Genomic DNA, 25,734 nt, shown 5'->3' on the forward strand with positions numbered 1-25,734 from the left:
AGGTTCAAGATACTTTATGAATGCCAAGTAAGATTCAGAAGAAAAGGGCTGGGAGAACCCATCTAGATAAAGTAAAGCTGCTAAAAACCATGACAAAAATAAGACAAAATAAACAACAACAAAAAAATTTAGAAATGAATATATTATGTTCATGCATAACTGAAAAATTGTGCTCTACAATGGAATTTGACACAACATTGTAAAATGATTATAAATCAATAAAAAATGTTAAAAAAAAGTAAAAAATAAAAAAAAATTTAGAATCTTCCAGAGCAGACACCACATTTATTTCAGATGCTCAGGAGAGCTGACTCCACAACTTAACGCCAGAGGAAAACAGAATGATATCCTTAAAATGCTGATTGAAACTGACTTTTCACCTAAAAATCTATATGTCCATTTAATATTAAAGACAGAACTAATATAGCGAGTGTCTGTTCTGTCTTACTGTTGTTTTCTGACTTACTGCTTCAGGTGTAAGCAGTTTCCTCCTAGTCTATATGCGGTACTTAGGGGGTAGTTTAAAAACACTCTGATGAAGAACCAGGTTAGATTCTCAGTTTGCTGTCCTAACTGAAGATCTGTGTATCAAGACACAAATAAGAAATGTCCCCATCTAGTGGTAAAAACCTTAAATGTCAGCCAGACCCCTTGAGCTCTAGAATGGAAACAAGAAACATTTTAAGCCATTATGTTCCATGTGATGGAAATGCTCTCATTTCAGTGATTACAAACACAATTTTAAAATGACAACTTCCTCCTGGGCTAAAAGTAGAAAAGATTTTTTATCAGAATAGTAAATGCATGTAACACAAGGGGGCCAAGTGCGTTACAAAGTGGATAAAGAAGTCAGCATAAATACTGGCCTGACCAGACACCTGTGGTTCATTTCAGCCAGTAGTTTTGTTTACTATGCAAAATACTGCAGCCTAAAATGATGCACATTTTTTCCTAGATGTGTTGGTTTGGAGCAATGATCGAGTTATTCGCTGGATACAAGCAATTGGACTTCGAGAATATGCGAATAATATTCTTGAAAGTGGTGTGCATGGCTCCCTTATAGCACTGGATGAGAACTTTGACTACAGCAGCTTAGCTTTATTACTGCAAATTCCAACACAGAACACCCAGGCAAGCCTCTCTGTTCTGCATTTGCACTATGTCCTAGTTTATATAAAGACAGAGTAAAGTTTTAGGGAAAAAAAAGAAAGTTGGCTATGTATTCACGATTCCTAATGGGACTTAGCTCAACCTTTGAAAGAGGTCACTGGGGCTTTAATTTCAAGCTACTGGATTTCTAGCCAAAACGAAATCATAAAATTAAGCAGAAAGGGATTTAGAAGTTATGTGGTCCAACCTCCCACCTGAATGCCAGATTCCCCAAAACAATGTCCCTGACAGATGGCCTTTAGTCTCTGCGTCTCTGAGGGGCAGTCATTTCTATTTACGTGTCTGAATTATACAGCCACTGAGCTTTGGGTATGCCATTGATTCCCAAGGCTGGATAATTATTTGAATCACTGGAGTTCCTTAAAATTTAAAATAAAGCTTGCAGTCTACATCACAGGCCTAAGAAATCAGATATCGAGAGGGCACAGGAATCTTAATTAGCTGCAGTTTTTCCAAATGATGATCATTGGCCAGGTTTGAGAACTACCTGCATAGACTTGATAAAAAAGTGAGTATAACTTTACTGTATTTTTATTTTGTTTTTATATGGTTCAAAGTATGTATTAAAATATTTCATTGGAATAAAGTAACAAAGTGAGGTCAAAGTCCCTTGACCTCAGACATTTATGTGAGGCAATTTCTCCACTGTCCACAGACCAAAGAAAATTGCCCTACCTTGTATTTATAGCTAAAATTTACAATGGCTTATAGACATGGAGGATGAAAAAATTAAGACTCCATAAATAAAACAGGGTACTGGAATGTTTTCTAGGGTAACTATATTCTGTATGATTTTTTAAATCAAAATGTGATTTCAGTGATAGTAACTGTAATTTGATGTCAACAGGCAAGGCAGATTCTTGAAAGGGAATACAATAACCTGTTGGCTCTGGGAACTGAACGGCGACTGGATGAAGTAAGTCCTTATCTCTCATTCAAAAGGGATCTTAGTACAACTAATATGGCTTTCAATCACTAGTGCTGAGAAATTAAGCAGAGACTTATTCTGTGGATAAAATCTAGAATGTTACCCAGTATTAAATATTTAATTTTATTACTCATTTGATTTGAGAACGAACTTTATGAATTCATAAATATTATCATATCAGCAGTTAAAAACCCTAAGAAGTAATTTGAAATGACTTTTTTCATGAAGCTATGACAGCAAAATAATATTGAGCAACATTTTTTTAAATTATAAGCAATGATAACACTAGTCTTGATAAATCCAACTTTTTAATAAAGAATGTGCTTATTTCTTAAATAATCAGTATGTCTTCACAGGAAATTTTAGGATATTAAAATGAAGAGAAAAACCTTCTTTCAATAAATGGGAAGCTTTTCATTATTTTAGATATCAATATTGAATCTGTCTTAAAAACATATGAATAACATTTTAGTAGTCATAGGCTTTGAAAGCTGTAAGAATCTCTAAACATAATATATGAATGTTTAAATGATTTGGAAAATAGTAAACATGTAGGTAAGTAAGTAAACAGAGGGCGTTAGTGCATTCTGTGCCTTGAGAAACACTGTGGATTTTAATAGTCCTTCTGAGGTTTTCAAGGGTCTTTCTGGAAGAAATGGGAAGGAAACCAGAGTATGAAGTGGAAAATACAGAGATGCATAATTCTGTGTTGCATAATGAGGTGTTTCCTGGCTATAAAAGCGAATTAAAATAGTTCTGTGAATGAACCCAAATCCTAAAATGAGACAATAATTCCACATTCAGATGGGCAGAGCAGAGAAGCTTAGTTTTACAAAACTCAAGCTGTCCTTGGTGGAGGAGGTGATTTTATAGACATATATGCTCTACAGTCTTGACCTCAGCTAATTTCCTGTAAATGCTTATTCCTGTGCAATCAGGATAATGATTCATATGTTTTAAAATTAATGTTTAACTGATTTTAATTTTATATCTTGTTTGATAATCTTTTGAATCCTTATTCTTAATTGTTGAATCAAAAAGATAGTTTGCATAAACCCATACAGACTTTTAAATACAATTACTCTCCTAACTTAAAAGTTGGAAACGGAATTTTAATAAAAATGATTAAAGATCTGTCATATTGCTACATTCTAAAATGCTGACTGACCTGAAATAGAGGTCCGGGTAGAGATGCAAGTCCATGTGGGTTACAGTGTTGCTTCCTGGAAGTAATGAATGAGCAGAAAGGTCTAAACAGAATGTGACTTTCTGTCTTTTTCTTATTATTAGAAACAGCACATGATTTCATCATTCAAAACCTCTAGTCTCTTTTGTCTTAGTTTTTTGCTTGTTGCATTGTTTTTGCTTTTGCTTTTTGAGTGTGAACAAAAATAGCCAAACATCTTGCCTAGAGCCAGAGGAGACTTGTTTCTGGGGTTGATCACATTCAGGTTCCACTGAAATAATTTGAGATGTGCTCAGGTGCTTCTGCAGACTCATCTGAGAGGATATCCTTAGATGCAAGGGTGTCTTTTAACCTCATCTCATCGAAACCTCTTCCTGTGATGTTGTTGCTTATTGTTCCTATTAACTTTTTGCTGCAACATTATGTTGAAAGTGCATAAGTTAAGGAATCACGATTTAAATTCTCAAATTACTGGCATTTTTTGGAGCCCTTAACTCACACATTCTGAGAGTTACACATTTCTACAACGTACTGTAGTGTTTTGTAGTACTGAAGAATATTTATGTTCATGCAGCAACTTCTCCCAGATGAAAGAAGTCAGGGAAGCCACAGCTGTGAAATTCTGCTCCCTTTTTCCATTTGTACCCATGTGGGAGGTCCAGGGCAATGCAAAACTCAGCAGTTGAGAAGAGGAGCAGGAGAAATCTCAAAACTATAAAATGGCTACCACATCTAAACAAAATTTATATATTGATAATAAGGATTCTAAAAGAACCTGGTAGATAAATGTAATCACATAAATGATTTTATTTTTCCCAGCTTGACCTTGCCTGTTACTTAATCAAATTAGTAGCCTATGATGATGAATACCTTACAGTGTTACTTATGTATAACAGTGATAATGTGGGCTGAATATCTATAGTCCATATGCCAAAATGATGTCATCTGAGCTAGCAGGGTCAACCACGCATACTTAGCTGTGCCTTTAGGGAACTGACAGTCCTATTATGAGATGCTGGTATAAGAAGGTGAAATCTATGTATGTATGTATGTATGTATGTATGTATGTATGTATGTGTATGATGTAAGAAGGGAAGATCTATATAGAATGATAAATATTTTCCTTAGATTAGATACAGAGAATAATATCAGTTAAATGCTAAATTACATATTGTTGCTTACCAATCCAGAGAAAATAATTGCCTCTGTGCAGGTACTTTGTGTATGCACAGAGAGGGAAGAATTTTTAGCATTAAGACATAATATAATCAGCAACCAGAATCACACTGTAAAACAGCAACCAGAGTTACACTATGCTTTTAGTGGCATCTAATGGGCACATGTATTTATTAGAAGGACGGTGACCAGCCTGCATAGATTTTTCAAAAAATTACAAGTTAATTCTGTTATCAGTTGAAATCTAACAAATGACAAATTAAGTTTCTTACACCAAATATAAGATATAGTATCCCATTTGAGCCAGGCTGTCTCAAATATAGATTTCCCATAACATATATCTTTTGTATACATAAAAGCAAACATCATGAAATATTTAAGTGTGTAAGTCAAATAGAGTTTACCCAACATTTATTCAAATAAGTAAATCATCTCCTACCATAAAACCAGTTGGCATTAAGTGGAACAAAACACGTCTAATATTCTTTTTGAAAAAACTGTAGGGTTTTATTTTAGATTGTAAAAGATTTTACTTTTATATATGTCTTAGATTTGAAATCTTATGAGTTTTTAATAAAAACATTTATATTTCAAGTCTCCTGCATTCTCATTTTGGAATCACTAGAACTCAAAAGAAAGCATAAAATTTCATGTGTATAGCTTCCAGACTGCATGCAAATAATCAATATTACATGTTTCTAAGCACACAGTTTTAAGCTCCTGGGCTAGTTTACCTGTTTTTATTGAATCAAATAATAACTCTGTACTGGCAGAGTGATGACAAGAATTTCAGGCGTGGGTCGACCTGGAGAAGGCAATTTCCTCCCCGTGAAGTACATGGAATCAGCATGATGCCTGGGTCCTCAGAAACATTACCGGCTGGATTTAGGTTAACCACAACTTCTGGGCAGTCAAGGAAAATGACAACGGATGGTACAGTAGTTTTGCATTTCTGCTTATAAAGTATAAAGCTTGTTTAGCAAATGCTGTCATTCTCTGATCTTGCACAGCTTTCTGGAATTGATTCTTGTCTTGAGTTGGTTTGCTCTGCTTGAAGTTTACTTTGCTTTCATTAGACCATACTCTTTTGTAAACTGCTAATGCATGAACTCATGGCACTTTATTCACATTAAAAAAAATAATTTAAAATACCCCCCCAAAGGACAAATTTGGCTAATGTCCACATCTAGGAAGAAAAATAAACATCTGCATGATTTGTGTTTCTTTACTCTTCTATTTGCCAAGTAAATAATTTGTTTAGAAGTTGAATTTGGACTAAAGGTCCTTAGTAAATGGAAATTAACTCCACTGCCACCCTACATGTTCGAATATTGCAAGTTCTATATTTCATCTTAGAAACTCAGACTCATCAGATATTTTCACCTCTGACCAAGGCAGAAGGCCTTAAATAAACAAGCACAACTATGAGAAGAGAACTAAACAAACACAAAACCAACAGTAATTTCCCAACTAGTATTTCCTTCTGTGGACATTAGACTTGTGTTATATACGTCACAAAGGAAAACAGCCATTCTGGAGGAGAGACAACTTTGAGATGGCAGTCACTAAGTTATTTCTGTTTGGTAGGCATTAAGCAAAAAAGTCCCACTCTCTTTACTGAGACAGTCACCTAGAATCATTCTTTCTTTTCACGGTGATATTGTCATGGCATTTATACTTGTCATGGTTCCAATATAAACCATGATTTTTGATCTACATTTCTTCTAATTTGTTAATATTATTAACACGTTAGCAAAATTCATGAGGAGTTCAACACGATTAAAATGAGTGTAGAAGCTTTTCAATATTGGAGGGGGAAAAATCCATCATAACGAATTCTCGAAGAGCAATCTTTGCTTCAAAAACAGAGCACCCAGGGGAGCTGTTCTTGCTACAGATTTCATCCAAGGAGGAATGTACAACTTGAAAGCTCAGTTGAATCACACTGGAATAAATTTTCATTAGTAACTTGGTCTAGAGAAAAGGAAGACGAGTGGCTTCTATCTGAGAGAAAGAAGGTCTTTTAATACGTTTAGATCCCTTTCTGCAGGGAAAAAGAAATCTTTCTCATATGAAATTTTGTACTCAATCATCCGAGTCCCTCTAAAGCCCTTTTCTCCGTTTGCAGTTGCCTCATCAAGACTGCAGAGGTTAGACAGCTCCACTGTTCGCACATACTCATGTTGACAAGGCACTCAAAGGAGGCAGCACTGACTTGCTGTGAGTAGCTTTCCTTGGCTGACAAAATACAAACCGCCAAAAAAATGGAACCTCCGTAGACTAGTAATATACACGAGACTTTTTGGGATGGCCTAGCAGTACAGAGTGAGATAACCCCTTTGAATTGCTCGAGGGTGGAAAGGAATCTATATTGTAACTCTTCATCTAGGATTTCCTGATCACCGTCTGTCTGCTCTGGTTTAAGGTCTGTTGGAGGCCTGTCACTATCTTATTACACGTCAACAGGCTGCTACCACGCTGGCCTCTACTTTTTAGTAGCATTTTATATTGATGCACATAGCATTTTATTGATGAGAGTTTGGCACTTACAGAGTAATACACTTTTAGGTGAGTATTCTATGTAGGGGAAGCTGAAATAGGCAGACAGAATTCTAGCAGGTACACAGAGTCAAATAGTGGCAGAGACAGGAAAATGATTTGGAAATGATTTCATATGAAAATCAAAAGTATAACTGAAAAGTCTGAGCTATTAGTATGTTGTTTTTCATCAATGTGATTTATATTTGTTGAAAATGAAAAAGAATTCTAAGTATTATGGCATAAGAACAAAGTGAAATCACTTTATAAAAATGGCAGACAGAACTAACAAAACCTTGCTGTATAATCATAAGATATAAGGCATTTGCATTTAGAAAAATATTAATTGATGGAATCTACTTCCAAATCCGTATGAAAATGGAGTTTTGTTGAAAAACAGTGTTAGTAAAACTGTTGTTTTCCTAGATTATAAATGTTAAGAACTCATAAAAAAAATTTTTTTAACCCAAGACTGTGCTTTACCAAAATATTCTAACATTTATGACAAATTAATATTTTGGAAAAAAAAGACACTCTTTAGAGCAATATTTAAAACCAAATGTGTGCACAGGGATGGAGAGAGGAACAGCTCATCTTGTGCTGTTTATTCATTGCCTTGAACTAAAAGCTCCACACAGTTTATGGATGGTCTTTGTACCCTCATACAGGAGCTGATACGCTGCCTTATTTGGGTCACTATATGAAGCTGCTGCTGATACAACAAAAAGCTTTCAGATAAGAGATTTCATCTCAGAATGTAAAATCCTAACATTAAAATTTTAATTATGGTATATGATTCGGCATCTCATTAGGCGTAATCTAAAAGTATGTAATAATTTGGCTAAATAAGAGGCTTTCCAAAATTCTGTTTGTAATAGCTGCTACACATGACATGATAATTTCCCAGGAACTGAATACTTCACTAAGTTACAGATGACTATTTAATATTTTGAGTAGTGCTTGCTTCTTAGCTCTTGACTGATGGGTAGAATGACTCTTTTAACTATTTGCAATCTGTATTTTGTGCATGGCATTCTAGTTCCTATTTTCTAATTTTTACCATTAAATGGGATATAGGTATTTATTTCCAGTAAGTTAATATGGGACAACAAAGTTATATTTTGATGAAACACTAGCACTTTTTTCAATTAAAATAATTCAGAACACATTATTTATGATTTCTCTTGTATCAGGATACTAATTGCGATCTTTCCATAAGTGTATTTATTATGACTGGAAGGAATCAGTGACACCACATCACTGACCCAAATTCTTTATGTTATGATTATCATTATGTTTTTGTCACAATTAAATAAAGGTATCTCTTGAAGAGCTCTAAAATATATGAATTAGAATACAAATCTATTCCATGGAATAGGTCAACTCAACTCATTTGAGCAAGCTGGACATTTTTCAGAAGGACTGCTGACATTTTCTGTGAATATCTATCTGTGTTTATATCACTGCCACACTTTCCTTGACAAAATTGAGCAAATCTTATCTATGAAGCTCGCCTGCACAAAATTGGAGAAGAGCAAATGTTAATTACATAGAGCTATTGGTTAGACCCGAGATGATCTCCTCCTCATTGTCTGTTGGGACAGAAGTAGGCAGGATGCATGGAGGTGCACCAGGACTAGCAGAGGGAGATTTTCCTGTCTGAACCTTTCAGTCAACTAATGCTGTCCGTTACGTATTTTAGATGTCGTCTTTTCAGTCTACTCTACCTAAAGTGCACTACCGTCCAAGAAGACAAGCAGTGAAAACCTTTGTGAAGACTGAATTCTAAGGAAATAACCACAACTCATGGTTCATTTAAGCTGAAAATGTGATTTGGGGGTGGGGGGGAGTCAGATATTAAGTTTGATTAGTTTACTACAATTGTAAGAAAATACTTAAGTCATTTGGATAATAAGCACCATCCACATCATAAATTCTGTACAACAGATGCTTTTATGAAATGGAGCCACGCGTTTTACATGTTTTATTGTAATATACTAGGCATTTATGTATTACTGTGTATGTATTTCTTTTTAAATGTGTAAGTCTTATGTAAATGGATATAAATATGATTTTTTAAAGAAATAAAATATATAGTTCATGAAGTCTTGAGTGCAAACATTTGACAATTCCAAGTACTGTTTGTATTTTACCATTCCACCATTTTTACAGTTTTTGAATTGTAACAGTCAAATTGATGTTTCCAGGAAGCATGTCTTATGCTTCCACATGTTTCTCCTTCAAGTCTGTCAATCCTTAAAGCTGAAAACCTGCCTCTGATCATGTAAAAAAGAATGATTTAACCTGGAACTGGAGCCAAAAATAGACCTTTAAAGGCAATCAGGGATGTCCTATATCTTCAGAAATAGCACTGTGATGGCTCGATCTCCTTTTCAATACAGAACAAAGCCAAACTGTTTACAAGTCAAAAGCAATTATTAAAAAAGAATTTATAAAGAAAAAAAATATTATCTTCTCTTGTTACCTGTGGACTAAAGGAAAAAAAAAAACTTCTTTACTAAAAACGACATGTCCATCCAAACATCTTGAACCGCCAGCCAGCACTGTTCAGTGAATATCAACCACTGCAGAGTCTGAGGTCATTTCCACTGGGAAAAAAAAAAAAAAAAAAAAACCCAGAAACCCTTCCCTTTTGTCAGTGTAACAGGGCATTAGCCAGACTCATGTCTAACGTTATATGCTTTTAGCTGAGAAGGCCTTGTGACTTCCCTGAAGTCAGTCTTATCAGAGGAAATAGAAGAAAGACAGAATGATCAACATATATAATGTACAAAAATATAGAGGAGTAATCTCTTCCCTGTGGCTTTATTTGGTGGTGTTACTGTTGTTTATTCTTTGTTTATATGGGAGACTTAAAGGAAAACCTATTTAATAATAACAACATTTATCTAACTGCTGATTTTCTGCTGGTTGATCTTATTAAGCGCAAGACCTGTCACTAGTAATTCCTTTTTTGTATTTAATTTGCTATGTTTGCACGTACATTACATTTGTTTTTGATGTCGATTTTTGTTTAACAGATTCAGTCAAAGGTAATGGTAACAGAAACCTTCTCCATTGTCAATAAAAAAAAAGATACTTACAGTTCTCTGTTTAAGCTTTGTTTTCTAGTCACATCCAGTTTAAAAATTACTTAAACTATAATGAAAATCATGCCTTTAGTGATTCTCAATCTAATATTTGTCTTCAAAAGTGAGTCTGCCTCAAGAGGGAGCACTAAACTTGCTTATAAGAGTGATTTTAAAGTTTCTAAAAATGTTGCCTGATTAGAAGCAATGGGAAAGAGCTTTACTTACAGAAATGAAATTAATATAAAACAATGGTGTCATCATAATACAAAATAGATTTACATCTACTGTTATGCACAAATTAATTGCAGAAACAGTGCTTCTCCTTTAGAGATCACCTAGTAAGAAACAGTAATCTTTTCTACTAGACTCTAACACATAGGGATATAAAAGATCCAGCTAGTTGCCTCAAAGACCATAAAATATTTTTCAATGTATAAGATCATTTCTGCCACATTCTAATATCCATTTAATGGATTAAGCTTAGAACCTTGGTTTTTCTTCCTTTTGACCCTCTATCAGCCTTATGCATTTTCATATTTTTATAAATCAGAGACTTTACAAATATAATTTTCTATAAATAAGACTGTTTTTAAATGTAAAGCAGTTCTCATTTGTATATATTTAATGCATTTTCACAAGCAAAACAACTCAATTAATTGGCAACTTTTCTATAGATTTGAAAATATTTATATTTTAATTTTTCCAATATCTTACAGTAAAACATTCTATGAAAATACTGTAAGAAGAACTTGCAGAATTTATTTCAGCAAATTTAGCAAGATTACATTTTAGTAACATTGTTATTTTTAAAGACACATATAATTCAAAATATGTTAAGTACCACCAAGTGAAAGTGTTTTATGGTAAGTATTAAAATAGAAAATTCTTTTTATTTTCCTTCAAAAATTTAAGCAATCTGATGACTTGACTGTGTCTTTCTTGCTCCACATTTACTCTTATGAGAGTAACAGTACTCTCTCTGACCCTGCAAAGGAGATCGATTTCCTCAGCCAGATACAGGAAAACGCCACTTCCCCAGGCTTGTGCACTGTTTTCCAGTCCTACTCAGCTAGAAAATAACTCAAGCCTGCTTGCTCAAGAGTCCCTTCAGATTTGATTACCAGGAAAAATGTGCAAGAGGATCAAAGAGGTAAAAACCTTTACACAATTCTTGGATCTGCCTGAGTTTATACTTTGCAAATGAACAATGATACACATTCAGCTAAAGAATCTACCATGTCAAGTTAACTGAATTTTAAATGAAAAAAAAAAAATGCTAAGACATTAAAAAATGTATTATTTCTTAAGATTACAATTGTGATAATGGATAAAATGTACCCAAAAGAAGAGAGAGTTTAAGGAATGCCACAGCTTCAAATTTTAAGTTGAAAGTCTATCTAAATGGTCTAACTCAGGCTACTAAAATAATTAAAGGGAACAACTAGATGAATATATTTTTCAGGTGTAATAATCAAAAAGTCAATTTAAGCAAATAACATTGTAATTTGAGAAGCCAGTTATTTTATAGCCTACAGTTCAAAAGAACCTAACATTTTCAGAATGTCTTTATACAAGTTGTCAGCAATTTTTATGAAACAAGTAAGTAAATAAGCTCTTATCTATTATGTCTCATACATCTTTCATGCACCCAGACTATTATATTAGGAGAGTTGCTCTTAAAAATAATGTTCCTGATGGACTGAAAGAGGATTACTTTGAGAACCATCAAGGACTCAGTGAGTATGGTATATTTTTGTTTAAATGCATTCTTTGATAACTGATATCATGTAGACCCTTAAGTAAGTCAAATTTATATCTGTATCTACTCTTTTAATTGGCACATTACCATAAGCTCATTAACAAAGACTCATTTTCAGTTATTATTTTTTAATGCTCAATAGTTTCATAGACGTTTACATGAAAAGATGTGCTTGGATGGGACAATTTTTTTAGCAAGTTATTTAAAAATTAGAGATTTCACATAACATTTGGATTTTTGGTTTCTCTTAAAACACTTCCTGGTCTTTAGCATTATGTAAAAATGTTGACATTTCTTTCTTAGGAGGTTTCCTTGCCAGTGTACCCATGTCTACATCATTCCCTTTCCAAAAGAAGCTGGAATCATTAAGAAGTACACAGTCAACTAAGAACCTGACAAGGGAGGGGCTCCAAGGAGCCCTCATCTCTCTGACGAGATTGGATTAACTGACTTCTAGGCTCTCTGTCAGGCAAGTTGATTTCCCTTGAATAAGTAACAAAAAGACAAAAGAGGGCTGAACTCTGGTACCCAGGCTTCCCTCAGGAAATGTGTGACTAAACTAGATTTTCCTATCTAGGAAATCATGTCTAGATGATTACCTAAAACTTCCCATTTCATTCATTTCATTTAAATAACCATGCATGTGGGCATCTCAAGAATATTAGAAACTATTAGAATTTCTATAAGAAAATTGACTCAACTTGAGTTTTAGATTTTGGTCAAAGCTGCATGCAGAGTCCTAATTTCAAGGAAGTGGCTTGATATTAGTGTCATTTTCAATTAAAATATTTTGGGGGGGATACAGTTTTTTAAAATCATACCTTGGATATATCTTTCTTAAACTGAAGTGCTGGAAAACCTGTAATGAGTCATGTTACCGGCAACTGGTAATGGTGCTAATTGGTCTAATCAAATACAAGGCACAGGTCTCTTACCAGTCTTCAAGTAGATTTTTCTTAGACCAAGCTTTACAATTCACAGTTTGCAAGTAATTTCTATGTAAATAATGATTTCTGGGAAATAATTCCAAAAACTTGACTCTAATTAGAAAAGTGACTCAAAAAAAAGAAAAAAAACAAAGAAGTCATGATGCCTGCTTCAGTACTTCTTCTATGTACCCAAAAATGCTGGGGTCTTCAATTGTAGGAGTCACCTGGAAAGAAGATTAAGAGTCAGATGAAGGCTCTTCCTTGAACCCCTTCTACTCTTCTATACAATTAAACAATTATGTGCAATCTTGTTTTCCCCATATCTTATCATACTCATCGAGAAATGTTCAAAAATAGGGAACTTTGAACTTTAAATTTTAAAATGTATCTATAGAAAAGAAATGGTTCAGTTAGCAAAACTATTGGTCCTAGGTGGTACTTTCTCTTATGGGTCTTTCAATATGCTGATTCTGTCGAAAGAATTTTCTTTTTTGCATTTGCTCATACAACTACTCTTTACTGTTCGTTACATCACTGTTTATTAGATCTTGATGATTAAAAATATGTACATCTATGCACGTGTAATGTGCGCAAAATTGAAAGAATGCATATGCTTGAATTTCCTAAAATACTTTTCACTCAAAACAAGAAATATAATGAGTATATACATCCATTGCCACCTTTAAAATATCTATAGCAGCCTCAACTTTTTGCTTTCTCACTAATAGTCACTAATGACTGCAATGAAGGGAAATTTATCTTTAATTTAATAAGATTGAGTTTCCACAAGTTTGTTTGAATTTAACTGACATGTTTACTAATAGTAATATATTTTCACAAAAGGGTTCTTAACATTAAAACACACAGTCTTAATCTGTGTTTCTCTCCAAAACCCTCATACCTACACAGAGGATGGGTATGCAATTTCCCCCTTAACATTAAAAAAAAAAGTACTATTACGTGTTTGTTAGGGATATAATTCATGCTTGAGAACTATTTTTAAGAGCTTTGTTGATGCCAAAGAAATAGGGGAAAACACTTCAGAACCGAGCATTAAATATCCTTGATAATTTACCTCATAGGGCTTGCCATTGACAAGGTCAGACAGAGCTGAGCGGGGAATTTTGCCAGATCTGGTTTTGGGTAACTGTTTGACAAACACCACCTTTCGAAAAGCAGCCACGGGTCCAATGGTCTGTCTAACGTGTTTCACAATTTCTTCTACAACTTGTTCCTCTGTTGTGTTTAAATCTAGGGAGAAAGTTCAGATGGTAAGCTCTGAATTGACCTGAATCACTCAGGGCCCAAACAGGGAGGACCAGAGATCGCTCACCTTTTTTCAACACGCAGAGTGCTAACGGGACATGACCTTTTAAAGGATCTTCCTTGCCAACAACGGCACAGTCAGCCACAGTGCCGTGGGAAAGAACAGACTGTAATGAAAAAAATTCACTTAGAATATATGTGAAAAATATATATATATATGTATGAATATATACACACAGTATATATAATTTCAATTGGGAGAAAAAGTCCATGTCAGAGAACTCAAAAACCAATAGCTGCCTGTGTGAAAATTACTACCACCTCACCGTTCACATCATTATCACTGAGGTAAATGGCTGGGCTCCCCGTGGTGGTCACTCACTAAGGGCTGACAGTAATTAAGACCAATTGCTTAGCTTACCTGGAAAGCAAGGGAATTGTTTCTTCATCTCAATTGTTTATTAATGAAGTCAAGGAAAATAAGCAGTGGATACCACTTGGAAATCACCCACAAGGGAACTTCTGAAAACAGTGATGTGGCCTTAGTGCTGGCTACCGTAAGGATACCCTACAGAGGAACCCAAGGCAGCCCCACCAATAAATAGTGATTTTACTTCTGCCTCTGTTCCTGAGCAATGAACAGAACACACAGCTTTTCCTGAGTGACTGCCCATCCAGAGAGGATTTTCCACAACATGGAGAAGAGGCTGGACACGAAGTGAAGCCCAGATATCAGACAATCACCACAGTTGAGGAACCATTTTCATATTGTTCACCCTAAGCTCTAAATGTCTTAAGAGCAAAGCAGCTTTCTGTCTGGAATCATAGAACCTACCGACTTGAATAACCACGTGAAATACAGAAGCTTAGAATTAAAAAAAATTCTGCTGTGATGAAACTTTTAAAAATGAATGTTAAAACGGTTCTTTTCTGAGAGATTAATATATATGTCAGTGACTCCAAACCCCTAACAGCTGGGGAAGACAGTGAGCAAACTTGTAACCAAGAACTAGCTTGACAGTCCGCATCCTTTCTTCCATTCATTCATTCAACAAACACTAAATACTTCCTATCTTCCAACCTCCTTTATTGCCCTAGGCTCCAGCGGTGAGCAAAAATAGTCTGAGTATTGCCTCATGGTGCTTACAGTCTAGTGGGGGAGGGCAATATTAATAATAATGAATATTTAACTAGAATGGATGTTTAAATACACAAGCAGTGCAGGCTCTGGGGAAATAACTTGGATTTTTAAATGAGAGATTTAGCAAAAGCAACAAACTTGGCAGCAGAAGAATATGGGTCTCAGAGAAGCCTGCCTTTAGGAAGTGATGGTGAGCACAGGCGTAAAGGCTGCATAGACACTGATTAAGCGAGGACGAGGGGCAAAGCAAAAGCCCCGTGGAGAGACTGGGCAGGTACCACTCAAGTCAAAGAGAGACCACTGTGGCTTGGAAAGCAGAGAGCAAGGGTGAGAATGGTGCAAGAGGCAATGAGGCTACAGAGGGAGAGAAGGGCTGCGCTCGGGACATCCGACTCTTACTTTAGCAGCACTGGGAAGGCAACAAAGCACTTTCAGGAAGTAAAGAGCGATGCATCATCAGAATGGATTTTTTAAATAAACTTACTTCTCAGAGTGGTTTTAGATTCACCAGAAAACTGAGCGGAGAACACAGAGTTCCCATACACCTCCTGCCCCCATTTACACACAGCCTGCACACCATCAAAATCCCTCACCGAGTGGGGTCATTGTTAGGACTGAAAAACCAGCACTGACATAGAATCCTCACCCTAGTCCACAGTTTACATTAGACTTTACTCTTGGTGTTGTACAAGCTTTGGGTTTTATGCCACATAGCCATGATTATTGTATTTTACAGAATAGTTCCACTGCTCAAAAAATCCCTTGTACTCTGCCTGTTCATCCGTCACTTCCAGATAACTCCCGACAACCACTGATTTTTTTTTTTTTACTGTCTCCAAAGTTCTTTTCCAGAATGTTAACATAGTTGACATCATACAGTATGCAGCCTTTACAGATTGACTTCTTCCACTGAAGAATGGATTTTGAAAAGCATAAACTTACTTTCGTCTCAGTGTGACGATTAGAGGATTGCTGAAGCTGGGTGTCACAGTTTACGCAGGGAGACCACCTGAGAGGCTATGATAGTAGACTAAGGTATGGTAGTGGGTATAAAAAGATCCCAGTTTCTTTAGAGGTAAAATGAAAATTTGATGATAAATTAGATATGAAGCAAGAAGTCAGAAGAGTTAAAGATCCCTGTGGTTCTTGGCTTGAGTAGGTTATTGGATAGTGGTGTCATTTTCTAAGCCAGAAAATGTGATTGTGGGCTAGGCTTGGGAGGAAGGATCATGTGTTACATCTTGGAGCTATTCCATTGACGTCCCTTTTACACATCCCAGTTGAGGCACTTGGATCTGAGGAGAGTCTTACTTTGGAGATGTGTATTTGAATGTCACTGATGTACAGAAGATAGTGAAAGCTATGGACATGGATGAAATTATTTAGGGAGAAAGACAAGAGAAGGAAAGGTAAAAGCCATAAAGAACTCCAACATCTAATGACCATATGAAAAAGGAACAGCTGACAAACTCAACCAAAAAGGCACAGCCAGAGAGGGAGGAGAAAAACAGAATTTGAAATATGCCACTAAAAATTCCAAACTTTCTAAAAAAAAACTTAAGTCATGTTGAAAATGAGCTTTCTCTTCTCTGAACTCCTAGAAGACTCGATGGACTGCTCACATGTTTGGTACAAACCAGTGTACGAACTCGCCCTGCCCCTAATGAAGCATGCAAATCAGGATTCCTCCCACAGCCTACTGTGAGCATCAGACTTGAAGTCCTCAGTGGTCAGGGCTGCCATCCACATAGTTTTTGGCTCCTACAGTGCTGAGACTAGTACATGTTCTATAAATGGTTTTGTACTATGTGTTTTAGTAACTTCACTGCTGAGGTAAATGCTGCCCATGCCTTCTTTCCATTAGCTGGGTCTGACTAAAAGCTTCCGCAAAACAATTACTACACAGACCACAGGATACCACATTCTCTCACTGCTTCAATGTGAACCCTCAAAATGTTTCCAACAGCTTTCCCATTTCTTAAGGTCTTGTTTACTTTTCAGGTCCATATGTTGAGAGCAGAGACAAATTTATTGCCAGGGATTTATTTTGGTAGCTAGTACTCAGACGCCAAGCCAGTCCATGTGAGAGAAGACCTTGTCTACAGCAGATAGGACACAGACTTGGTGGGTTCAATTCTTTAATTCTGATTTAATATTCCCTTAATTAGTAGAGAAAAACACTTGTACCTGGCTAACCAGAGTTTTAATTGTCAAAAACCCATTTATTAAAGTTCTTCCTGGTGCCACATGCCTTCTAAATTTGAGTTTTTTAAGTGCCAAGGTATCTGTTCAAATCACTGTTTAAAAAAAAAAAAAGTATGTCCAGGTATTTTGCCCGCTAACCAGTATGACTGTACTTTTAACTGAACTGAACATCAGAACTTCTAGTTTGCCACGTTTTCACCTTGTTATTTTAATTTTGCCATGTTTCCATCCTCGGTTTTAGTGTTCTTAGAAGCGGATGGGAAAATGCTAACTGGTGTTCTATAAGGGCAGAGAGTATTTTAAAATCAGAAGAAATACATTACACAATTCTGTATAATATCCAAGTTTCCCATTTTTGGCAACTGAAGATAAATTCTTAAAAATCTGTGAGGGACAGATCATTTCCAGAATGCTGGACCATCTGTAAATGAAGTTCATCATTATAGTGGATAAAACATTATATTAATTTATCAGCGTTAAAAAGATGCCATAAAGGAAGGGAGGCAGCCTTCTATGTTGGCTCCACAAACAACATTTGCATGCCAAATAAGGAGTCCAATAACTGAATTGTTAAAAAGGAAAGCATTAAAATATGTCTTGGCAACATATGAGGGACAGAAGCCAACCAAATGTCCTACAGGGAGAAATCAAAAGCCACATTCATACATTCCTTCCATCTGAAATCCATGAAGCATCTGTGGTTAACTGGTATTCAAGTACCCAAAGAAGTGATACAACTTAAAAGATCATTGTTTCCCCAAAAGTGAGTATATAAATGGTATGGTAACAGGCCTGGCAAATATCTGTCATTCACTGTTTCTGAAGTATTGCCATTTTTGTGTAAATTCTAATGGATTTTAATATTTTCATGGCTTTAGTGGGCTGAATTACACAGGTTTCTTAATTATCTTTTAAGTATGCAAATTTCAGAAAAATTAGTTTAAATCAAGTGCCCTCATAAGCCATAAGCTGTAAAGAAGCCACTCTGCAGTGGGAGATTGTCTCTGCACTGGGAAGAGGAGGAATGTTGTTTTATTTCCTCTGACATTGGAGTCATCTAAGAAACTGTCAGATTCCACATCTCCATCAATATTCATATCAGTGCCCAGGAAAACATTCAGCAATTTCACAACTGTTTAAATCCAGTAGTCATTTAACATTGGGTAGAAAACAAAATTGCACGGTATCTTTGTTGAACGCACACTTTATGGAAATATATTCAATCTTGAAGAAAGCACTCCTAAAACAGCGAGCAAAATAACTAAGTTGGAAAACAGTGATGCACTGTTCAGAACAACCTTCAAAAGGGCAAACTACACAAGAACACTGCCCTAGGCTGTCAGTGCAGTATTTTAACACCAGATTTCCAAGTTCCCAAGGATACTAGTAGGATTCCTTAACAAACTAAAACTTAAGCTACTGGTGAAAGAATGAAATCAGGGAGCCCAACTTGTCCCCTGAAGGTGTCTTTGTACGAAAAGATCTGCCCGCAACAGTGAAAGAGACCTAAGCAAAAGGACCACACGGACTTCTAGTGATTTTGGCTCACAAGACTGCAACTGGCAGGCCTGGGGCACAATTTTCTTAAGAATATCCTGAACATCCACCAGAGTGTCCCAAGTGCCTAGCTAGATGCTAGGCTTTCAACGATTAACCAACTGCTCAACTAGATTTGATGGTTAATATTTACAGAAGGCTCTCACATGTGTTGGGATCTTCAAGGATATTGTCTTCTTAAATTTATAAAAGGACTTAACATTCATGCTAGGACTCCATTTTCTTATGTTGATAACCGAACATTGAGTTTCCTGCAATGGTTTTAATGTAGTAATTTTAATAGTTTCTCCTTGAATTGGTCTTATGTAAGGTAATAAATCCACAAGTCTTACTTTGGGAAAAGCTCAGATATTATCTGAAAAAGCTCAGATATTTTCACTATATATATAAACAACATTCAGTCTATTTTTATTTTCCACAAATAAGACTCTCAATGGAGTAACAATCTCAAGTCCCATTTCAAAAAGTCAAAGTGGAGCCCAGCATTCGTTATTGAGAATCCTGATAAAGCATTAACATATAAAATAAGGTCTGGGCACTTTAGTAAAAACTGGTTATGCCATCAATATAAATACGAATTACCAATTTGTTAAGCAATTTTGCTAGGAGTTGGGAACTTTTCCATATCATACTGGTAAATGCTGGCTCACAATCCCCTAACAGATTCCAATATGGAAAAGACAAACCTGGTACAAAATGAGATATGAATTTCCTTATTAGGCATAAATATACAATAAAGAGTTAATCATTTAATTCATATAAACGGAGGCATTTACTTCAAGACAGCTTGAAGGCTGAGAGTTGCTCTCAAGAGTGTGCTGGTTCTCTAAGACCCAGAGACAAAATTCCTGATAGGTGCCATGGATTCTGGCACAATTTTTTTTTTTCAACTTTGCCATTTTAACTGCCTGTCTTCTGCCTGCCTCCCTCTGCTGTTACATATGGTGAGAAGGACGTCAGTAGGAACATGTTAAAGCACAGTATATATTTGAATAGGTTGACGCTTTTCACTCTAAAAACAAAAAAGAGAACTAAGAATTTTGACTGATAATAAGAGCTGTGCACATGTAATCTCCATATTTTGATTAGCTGAGTCTACCAGAAATGCAGGTAAATATTGGCAGTAATCTCCTACAAGCAAGAAATTAAAAGTTCATGCACCCAGAACCACCTTTTGTCAACACACCAAAATACATGAAGCATGAATTTCAATTTCAGGTTATCACAAGATTCAGTTGGTTAAAAAGATAATATTATAGTAGCAAGCAACAGTCATGTGTTTCAAAATATTTTATAAAAATTCTCTTCCCTTTTACTCAATATCATACCAACTGTCACTAAGAAAAAAAAAGCCTACGTGACAAGAAGTGTTAAGTCATTAATTTGCTGCTGAAGGTAAAGACAACCTTTAGACAAGGTGACCACTTTTAATTAGAGAAAAGGGAATTAAACTGTGATTCTGCAATTGTTTTATCCCACTGCATTATCAATCATACTACCTTAGGCATTTTCTTTCATTTATTCATTCACTGCCTGGGTTCCAGGGCAGTCCAAAGTAACTGCCAATAAGTGCGGGCAGGAAAAGCCCCAAGAAAGGTCTGCTGTGTCTACCCAGAGGTCCAGGAGAAGGAGCAGAGCAGCTGGGAGGCAGCATCACTTTGATGTCATCCTCCCCACTCCGGATGAAACCAACAGAGCAGCAGTGCCCCTCTTTCCCTTGGAGCTGTAGCAACCTCGTGATTCTCCCCGCCTTACACCAGGTAAATGCCAGCTAAAGAGCTGAGTTCTTTACCTTCCCCCCAATCACGGTGTGGCCTCCTGGGGGTGGAGCCCTGGGTTCTCCCAACTCTACACCAAGAGAGCTTGGAAAGAGACAGTGTCACCTGCCCTCCCTACCAGCAGCCATCTAGTCCTTGAGAGTGGTTCCCTGTTGACTTGCCCTGCCCTGTACTAGCAAGTGTTAGCAAGGAGACAGAGTCCCCTCCCTTCCCCAGGAACACTGTGCAGGTCAACCTGGAAGGACTGACCCCTGGAGGGGTACCAGGAGACTAAAGCCCTGACTTCCCACTGAGAAGAGCAGTAACAGGGAGACTTGGGGATCAAAAAGTGAAGAGTAGATCTCAGAGAGGAAGGAGCTGGAGAAGAGGATAATTTAAATCTGTGTATGAAGTCCTGAGCCACCTGGAAGTTGTGCATGCATGAATCCAACCAGAATCAACACAACAAAGATTTTTCACACTTAACTGGAGTTTCAGACTGGCCTCTGGGAGAAACACAAGCGAGATAGACCAGAATAGCACCGTAAGGATTTTGAAAACACAGTTAACATTGGAACCACAGTCCACAGAAAGTGGGTGAGGACATGTAGTCCGGTCTTAAGTAGGTTGGCCACTTGCTAAAATAAACAACCACATGAACATAAATCCAGATAATTTAAAAAGGATCCAGAATCTCATAATGTAACAGTCAAAATATCCAGGATAAAATGTAAACTTACTGGACACAAAAAGGAAAAACAAAACCTAAACAACTCTTAAGAAAAAAGATAATCAACAGATGCTAAGCCCAAATGATCCAAATGTTAGAATTATCAGACAAATATTTTAATGTAGCGATTACATCTGTAGGGGAATAAAACTTTTCTAGATTTCTTATTGCTCCTGTAAAAATCCCTATTCTCCTGAGACTCTTCAAATGCCATAAGAATTTGATCTATAGCTATTTGCTTAGTTAATTGCTCTGATATGACAGGATAATAAAATTTTCTAATTTCTCTGGCAGGGTCAAATGATTACAGCCTAGACTAGATAGATCCCTAGGTGAAACTCAGAAGGTGCTGGAGAGACTGGCTCACTACCTTCCTAGGTATTTACATAAAAAGATAAAGCCTTAGAACTAGGAAGCATTACTAGGTTGTAAGAGTTGAGACATACATCAAAGAGATGTTATATACACACCAGAGTTGGAATTTGGCTGCAGGCCATTATGTTTCCGAGGAGACCTCTTTAGGAGGGGTGAAAGAGAGCTGTCTCCTTCCTCTTTATAAGCAGAGAAAAATAATTTTCCTTGTCTCTCATCTATGATGTGTCTGGCTACTTACGTAGGGAATTTCCCATCTGCTCTCTGTGCATCACCGAGGGATAAGACCTGGGCTAAGAGAGCAATGGCACACTTGTTACTAAGATACATGTCTTTGACCCAGAACTCCTCAACTGCACACTCAGGAAAATTAACAAAGTTAATACTAAAAACCCCACAGTAACTGTGATCCAAAAAGTACGGGCAAGCACTCTTGGAATGAATGAAGAAGATAAATGACACAAACACTGTTTAAGAAAACCTAGAATGGCTGTATGATTACCACACAAGGCCAACTTCAGATCAAGAAAAATTACCATAGATTTTTTTAAAAAGTCAATATACTAAAACAATAATACACTGCAAAAAAATGAGGTTTACTCCAAGCAGTGCAAGCCTGGGCCAACAGCTGAAAATCAATTAATATGATTTACCATATTAACAAGCTTAAAAAGAAAACCCACATGGTCACATCAATAGAGGCAAAAAAAAGTATCTGACAAAATTTCACATTCATTCAAGATAAAAAATTTTTTAAAACTCAGTAAATGAGGACTAGAAGGGAACTTCCTCATTTAGTATCATCTGCAGAAACAACAATAGGTAACATCATTCTTAATGGTAAGATATTGACTACGTTTCCCTTAGATCAGAAACAAGAGAAGGGTGCCTGCTTTTGTCACTTTCAATCATACTGGAAGTTTTAGCCAATTTAGTAAGATAAGAAAGATAAATAAAAGACAGATTAAAAAGAAAGCAATAAAATTATCTCTATCCACAGACAACATGACTGTCTACATAGGAAATCCCAAAGAATCTACACACACACCCCTCAACTCCTAAGTCAATTTAATAAGATCAGAGGGTACTTATCAGTTCATAAAAATCAATAGTATTTCTATTCACTAGCAATAAAAATTTGAAAACCAAACCAAAATTTTAAAAAAATTCTACTTACAATAGCTAAAAAAATTAAATACTTACGTATAAATCTAACAAAATATGTTCAGAATCTGTATATGCAAAAGTATAAAATGTCAGTGAAACATACCAGAAAAACCTAAATAAATGGAGAAACATACAAAGTTCAGGGACTGGACAGTTCAGTATAGTTCAGATGTCAATTTTTCTCAAATCAATCTATAGATTTAATAAAATCCCAATCAAAACACATGAAGGATTTATTTTATCTAAATAAAAGTTCATTCTAAGATATATACAGAGAAGTAAAGAAACCAGAACATCTACAACACTGTTACATGTGCTGCTGAAGCGAGCACATCTACAACAATTTTGAAAAAGTGGAACAATTTCGAAAAACACTATTTAACTTTAAGACATTGTATAAAGTTACAGTTCAGGGCAGAATAGTATTGGTGAAAAGATAAACACACAGATCAATGAAACAGAAGAGATACTCTAGAAATAGACCCACTCAAATATTATCAGCTAATTTTTGAGGAAGTTGCAAAGGCAATTCAATGGAGAAAGGCCAACCTTTGTAACAAATGACACTTGGAAGAACTGGCATCCATATTAAAAAAATCCTCAACCTACATCGTGCACCACATGCAAAAAAAAAAAAAACACCTCAAAATATAAATGTAAACTGATACGAAATACAAAACAATAAAACTAAATGTAAAACTATAAAACTCTTAGGTGAAAACAAAGGAGAAAATATTTATGACCTTGTATTAAGAACAAATTCTTAAACACCAAAATCATGATCTATAAGAAAAAAAAAATGTGAATTAAACTTCATCAATGTGAAACACACTAACACACTTTTGATTTGTAAGAAACACTTTCAAGAGAATGAGAAAACCAGTCACAGACTGGAAGGAAATACATATTTGCAAATTGCATATCAGACAAAGGCCTTGTATCCAGGAATATCTAAAGAACTTTCAAAACTGAATAATAAAAAAATAGCAGATTTTAACAGATATTTCACTAAAGGAGATAATATGGATAGTAAATAAACATGAGAAAAGGTGTCCAACATCATTAGTCATTACAGACTAGCAAATTAAAAGCACAACGAGATAGCATTACACACCTATTAGAGTGATTTAAATAAAAATAATGACAATTCCAAGTGCTGATGAAGATGAGAAGAAACAGGACTCCTCAAACATTGCTGGTGGGAATGAAAAATGGCATGGCTACTAGAAAACAGCCTGGCAACTTCTATAAGCCTAAGCATGTGCTTACCATATAACCCAGCAAACTCACTACAGGTTTTTATCCTAGAGACATGAAAACTAATTTTTGCATAAAAACCTGTACTTGAATGTGTATAACAGCATTATTTATAATTGCCTCTAACTAGAAGCAAGCCAAATATCCTTTAATGGGTGAAGGAAACATAAACTGGTTACTACGTCTACACAATGGAATATTGCACAGCAACATAACAGGACAAATTATTGATATACACAACTTGAATGGATCTCAGACACGTTTTCCTAAATGAAATATCCTAGTCTCAAAGGTTACATACCGTATCATTCCATTTATATGCCATTGCAGAGCAGGCAAAAATATGAGAAAGGAAAAAAATTAGTAGCTACCAGGGGTTAGGGATGAGGGGAGGGTCCAAATACAAAGGTGACATTATGAGGAAATTCTTTGGCAGTGTTGAAATTTTTCTGTACCCTGTCTGTTGGTGATGATTACAAGAATCTATACTACAAGTAAAAAACTCATAGTATTATACAACAACAACAAAAAAGTGAATTTTACTCTATTTAAAGGCAAACAGTTGGAAACATTTTTTAAAAACTCTTCTGGGAAATTTGTGTAATTTACACTGGAAGAAAATTCTCCGGATTTAAGAGTACAATAAAATGTTCAATCTCACACCACTTTACGTGCAAACCTAGTTATCAAGGAGGAGCAAATCAAGAAGCTAGAAGCAATCAAGTAGCAAGTATCAGGAAACAAACGTATGTAAACTCTCCCATAAATAACAAATTAAAGGTAAGTGCCTAACATTCCTCACCATCACCCAGGCAGGAATCGGGGGACTGTGGGGAGTATGAAAATCCACATGGGAGAAAAGTGAGGTGAGAGAGACCAGCATAACCACTGTAGCCCAAGCTGCAGATGAAGGGCCTGGCAATTTTCTAGGTGCAGTGACTTAACCTCATTATTACTGACTTCAGCTCAGCTCTGTGCCTAAACACAGAGAAGAAACTGGAAGAAAAGACCAGTATTTATCAATACCTCTTCGATGGAACCTGCAGAAATCCTGTGACCTGCAACGTTTATCACGTCGTCAACCCGAGACATGACATACACATAGCCTTCTTCATCCATGTAACCAGCATCCATGGTGTCATAGTATCCCTGAAAACAAGAAGAAATAATGTCTGGTTTGCATGTAGCATTAGGTAATGCAATCATTTTAAGCTTGGTAAAATATAAAATGTGATAGAAAGGGGTTTACTGTATGCATTTGACTTTTTTTTCATAACTAGCCTATGAAATTAAATTGCTTTTGATTTTGAAAGCTTACTAGAATCTCTTCACTCCTCCAACAACCAGGAATAAATTAAAGTGTTCTTATATATGTTCAAGCTAAGTGTTTGAACCTAGAGTTATAAAGTTTATGAACCCAATTTCTTTTTTTAATGGAGAAGTAATAGCTCAATATTTCCAATATACTTTGGTATTGCAAAGCAATTCTTTGCTAGATTTCTTC

The 25,734-nt window shown here is 35.8% G+C and overlaps 2 protein-coding genes across 3 annotated transcripts in view; one reads left to right on the forward strand and one right to left on the reverse strand.

Moving 5' to 3' along the window:
- The window catches only part of PPFIA2 (PTPRF interacting protein alpha 2), a 389,252-nt gene extending 379,169 nt beyond the window's left edge, over positions 1 to 10,083 (forward strand). The window contains exons 28-32 of one of the 2 annotated variants that reach the window (XM_032493818.1): positions 956 to 1,131; positions 2,018 to 2,086; positions 5,234 to 5,393; positions 6,589 to 6,680; positions 8,701 to 10,083. In XM_032493818.1, the coding sequence (XP_032349709.1) occupies positions 956 to 1,131; positions 2,018 to 2,086; positions 5,234 to 5,393; positions 6,589 to 6,647 (464 nt within the window). In that variant the 3' untranslated portion in view covers positions 6,648 to 6,680; positions 8,701 to 10,083. The remainder of the gene's footprint in view (positions 1 to 955; positions 1,132 to 2,017; positions 2,087 to 5,233; positions 5,394 to 6,588; positions 6,681 to 8,700) is intronic. The other variant, XM_006189282.3, reaches the window with a different exon arrangement.
- A 1,258-nt stretch (positions 10,084 to 11,341) lies between these two features.
- Positions 11,342 to 25,734, reverse strand: part of ACSS3 (acyl-CoA synthetase short chain family member 3) — a 134,099-nt gene continuing 119,706 nt past the window's right edge. Inside the window, exons 13-16 of the mRNA XM_006189289.3 lie at positions 25,257 to 25,379; positions 14,112 to 14,211; positions 13,854 to 14,029; positions 11,342 to 13,002 (exon numbers count right to left, since the gene is read on the reverse strand). Of these exons, the coding sequence (XP_006189351.2) occupies positions 12,934 to 13,002; positions 13,854 to 14,029; positions 14,112 to 14,211; positions 25,257 to 25,379 (468 nt within the window). The 3' untranslated portion in view covers positions 11,342 to 12,933. The remainder of the gene's footprint in view (positions 13,003 to 13,853; positions 14,030 to 14,111; positions 14,212 to 25,256; positions 25,380 to 25,734) is intronic.

The sequence above is a fragment of the Camelus ferus genome, chromosome 12 (assembly GCF_009834535.1).
Source record: "Camelus ferus isolate YT-003-E chromosome 12, BCGSAC_Cfer_1.0, whole genome shotgun sequence".
NCBI lineage: Eukaryota > Metazoa > Chordata > Mammalia > Artiodactyla > Camelidae > Camelus > Camelus ferus.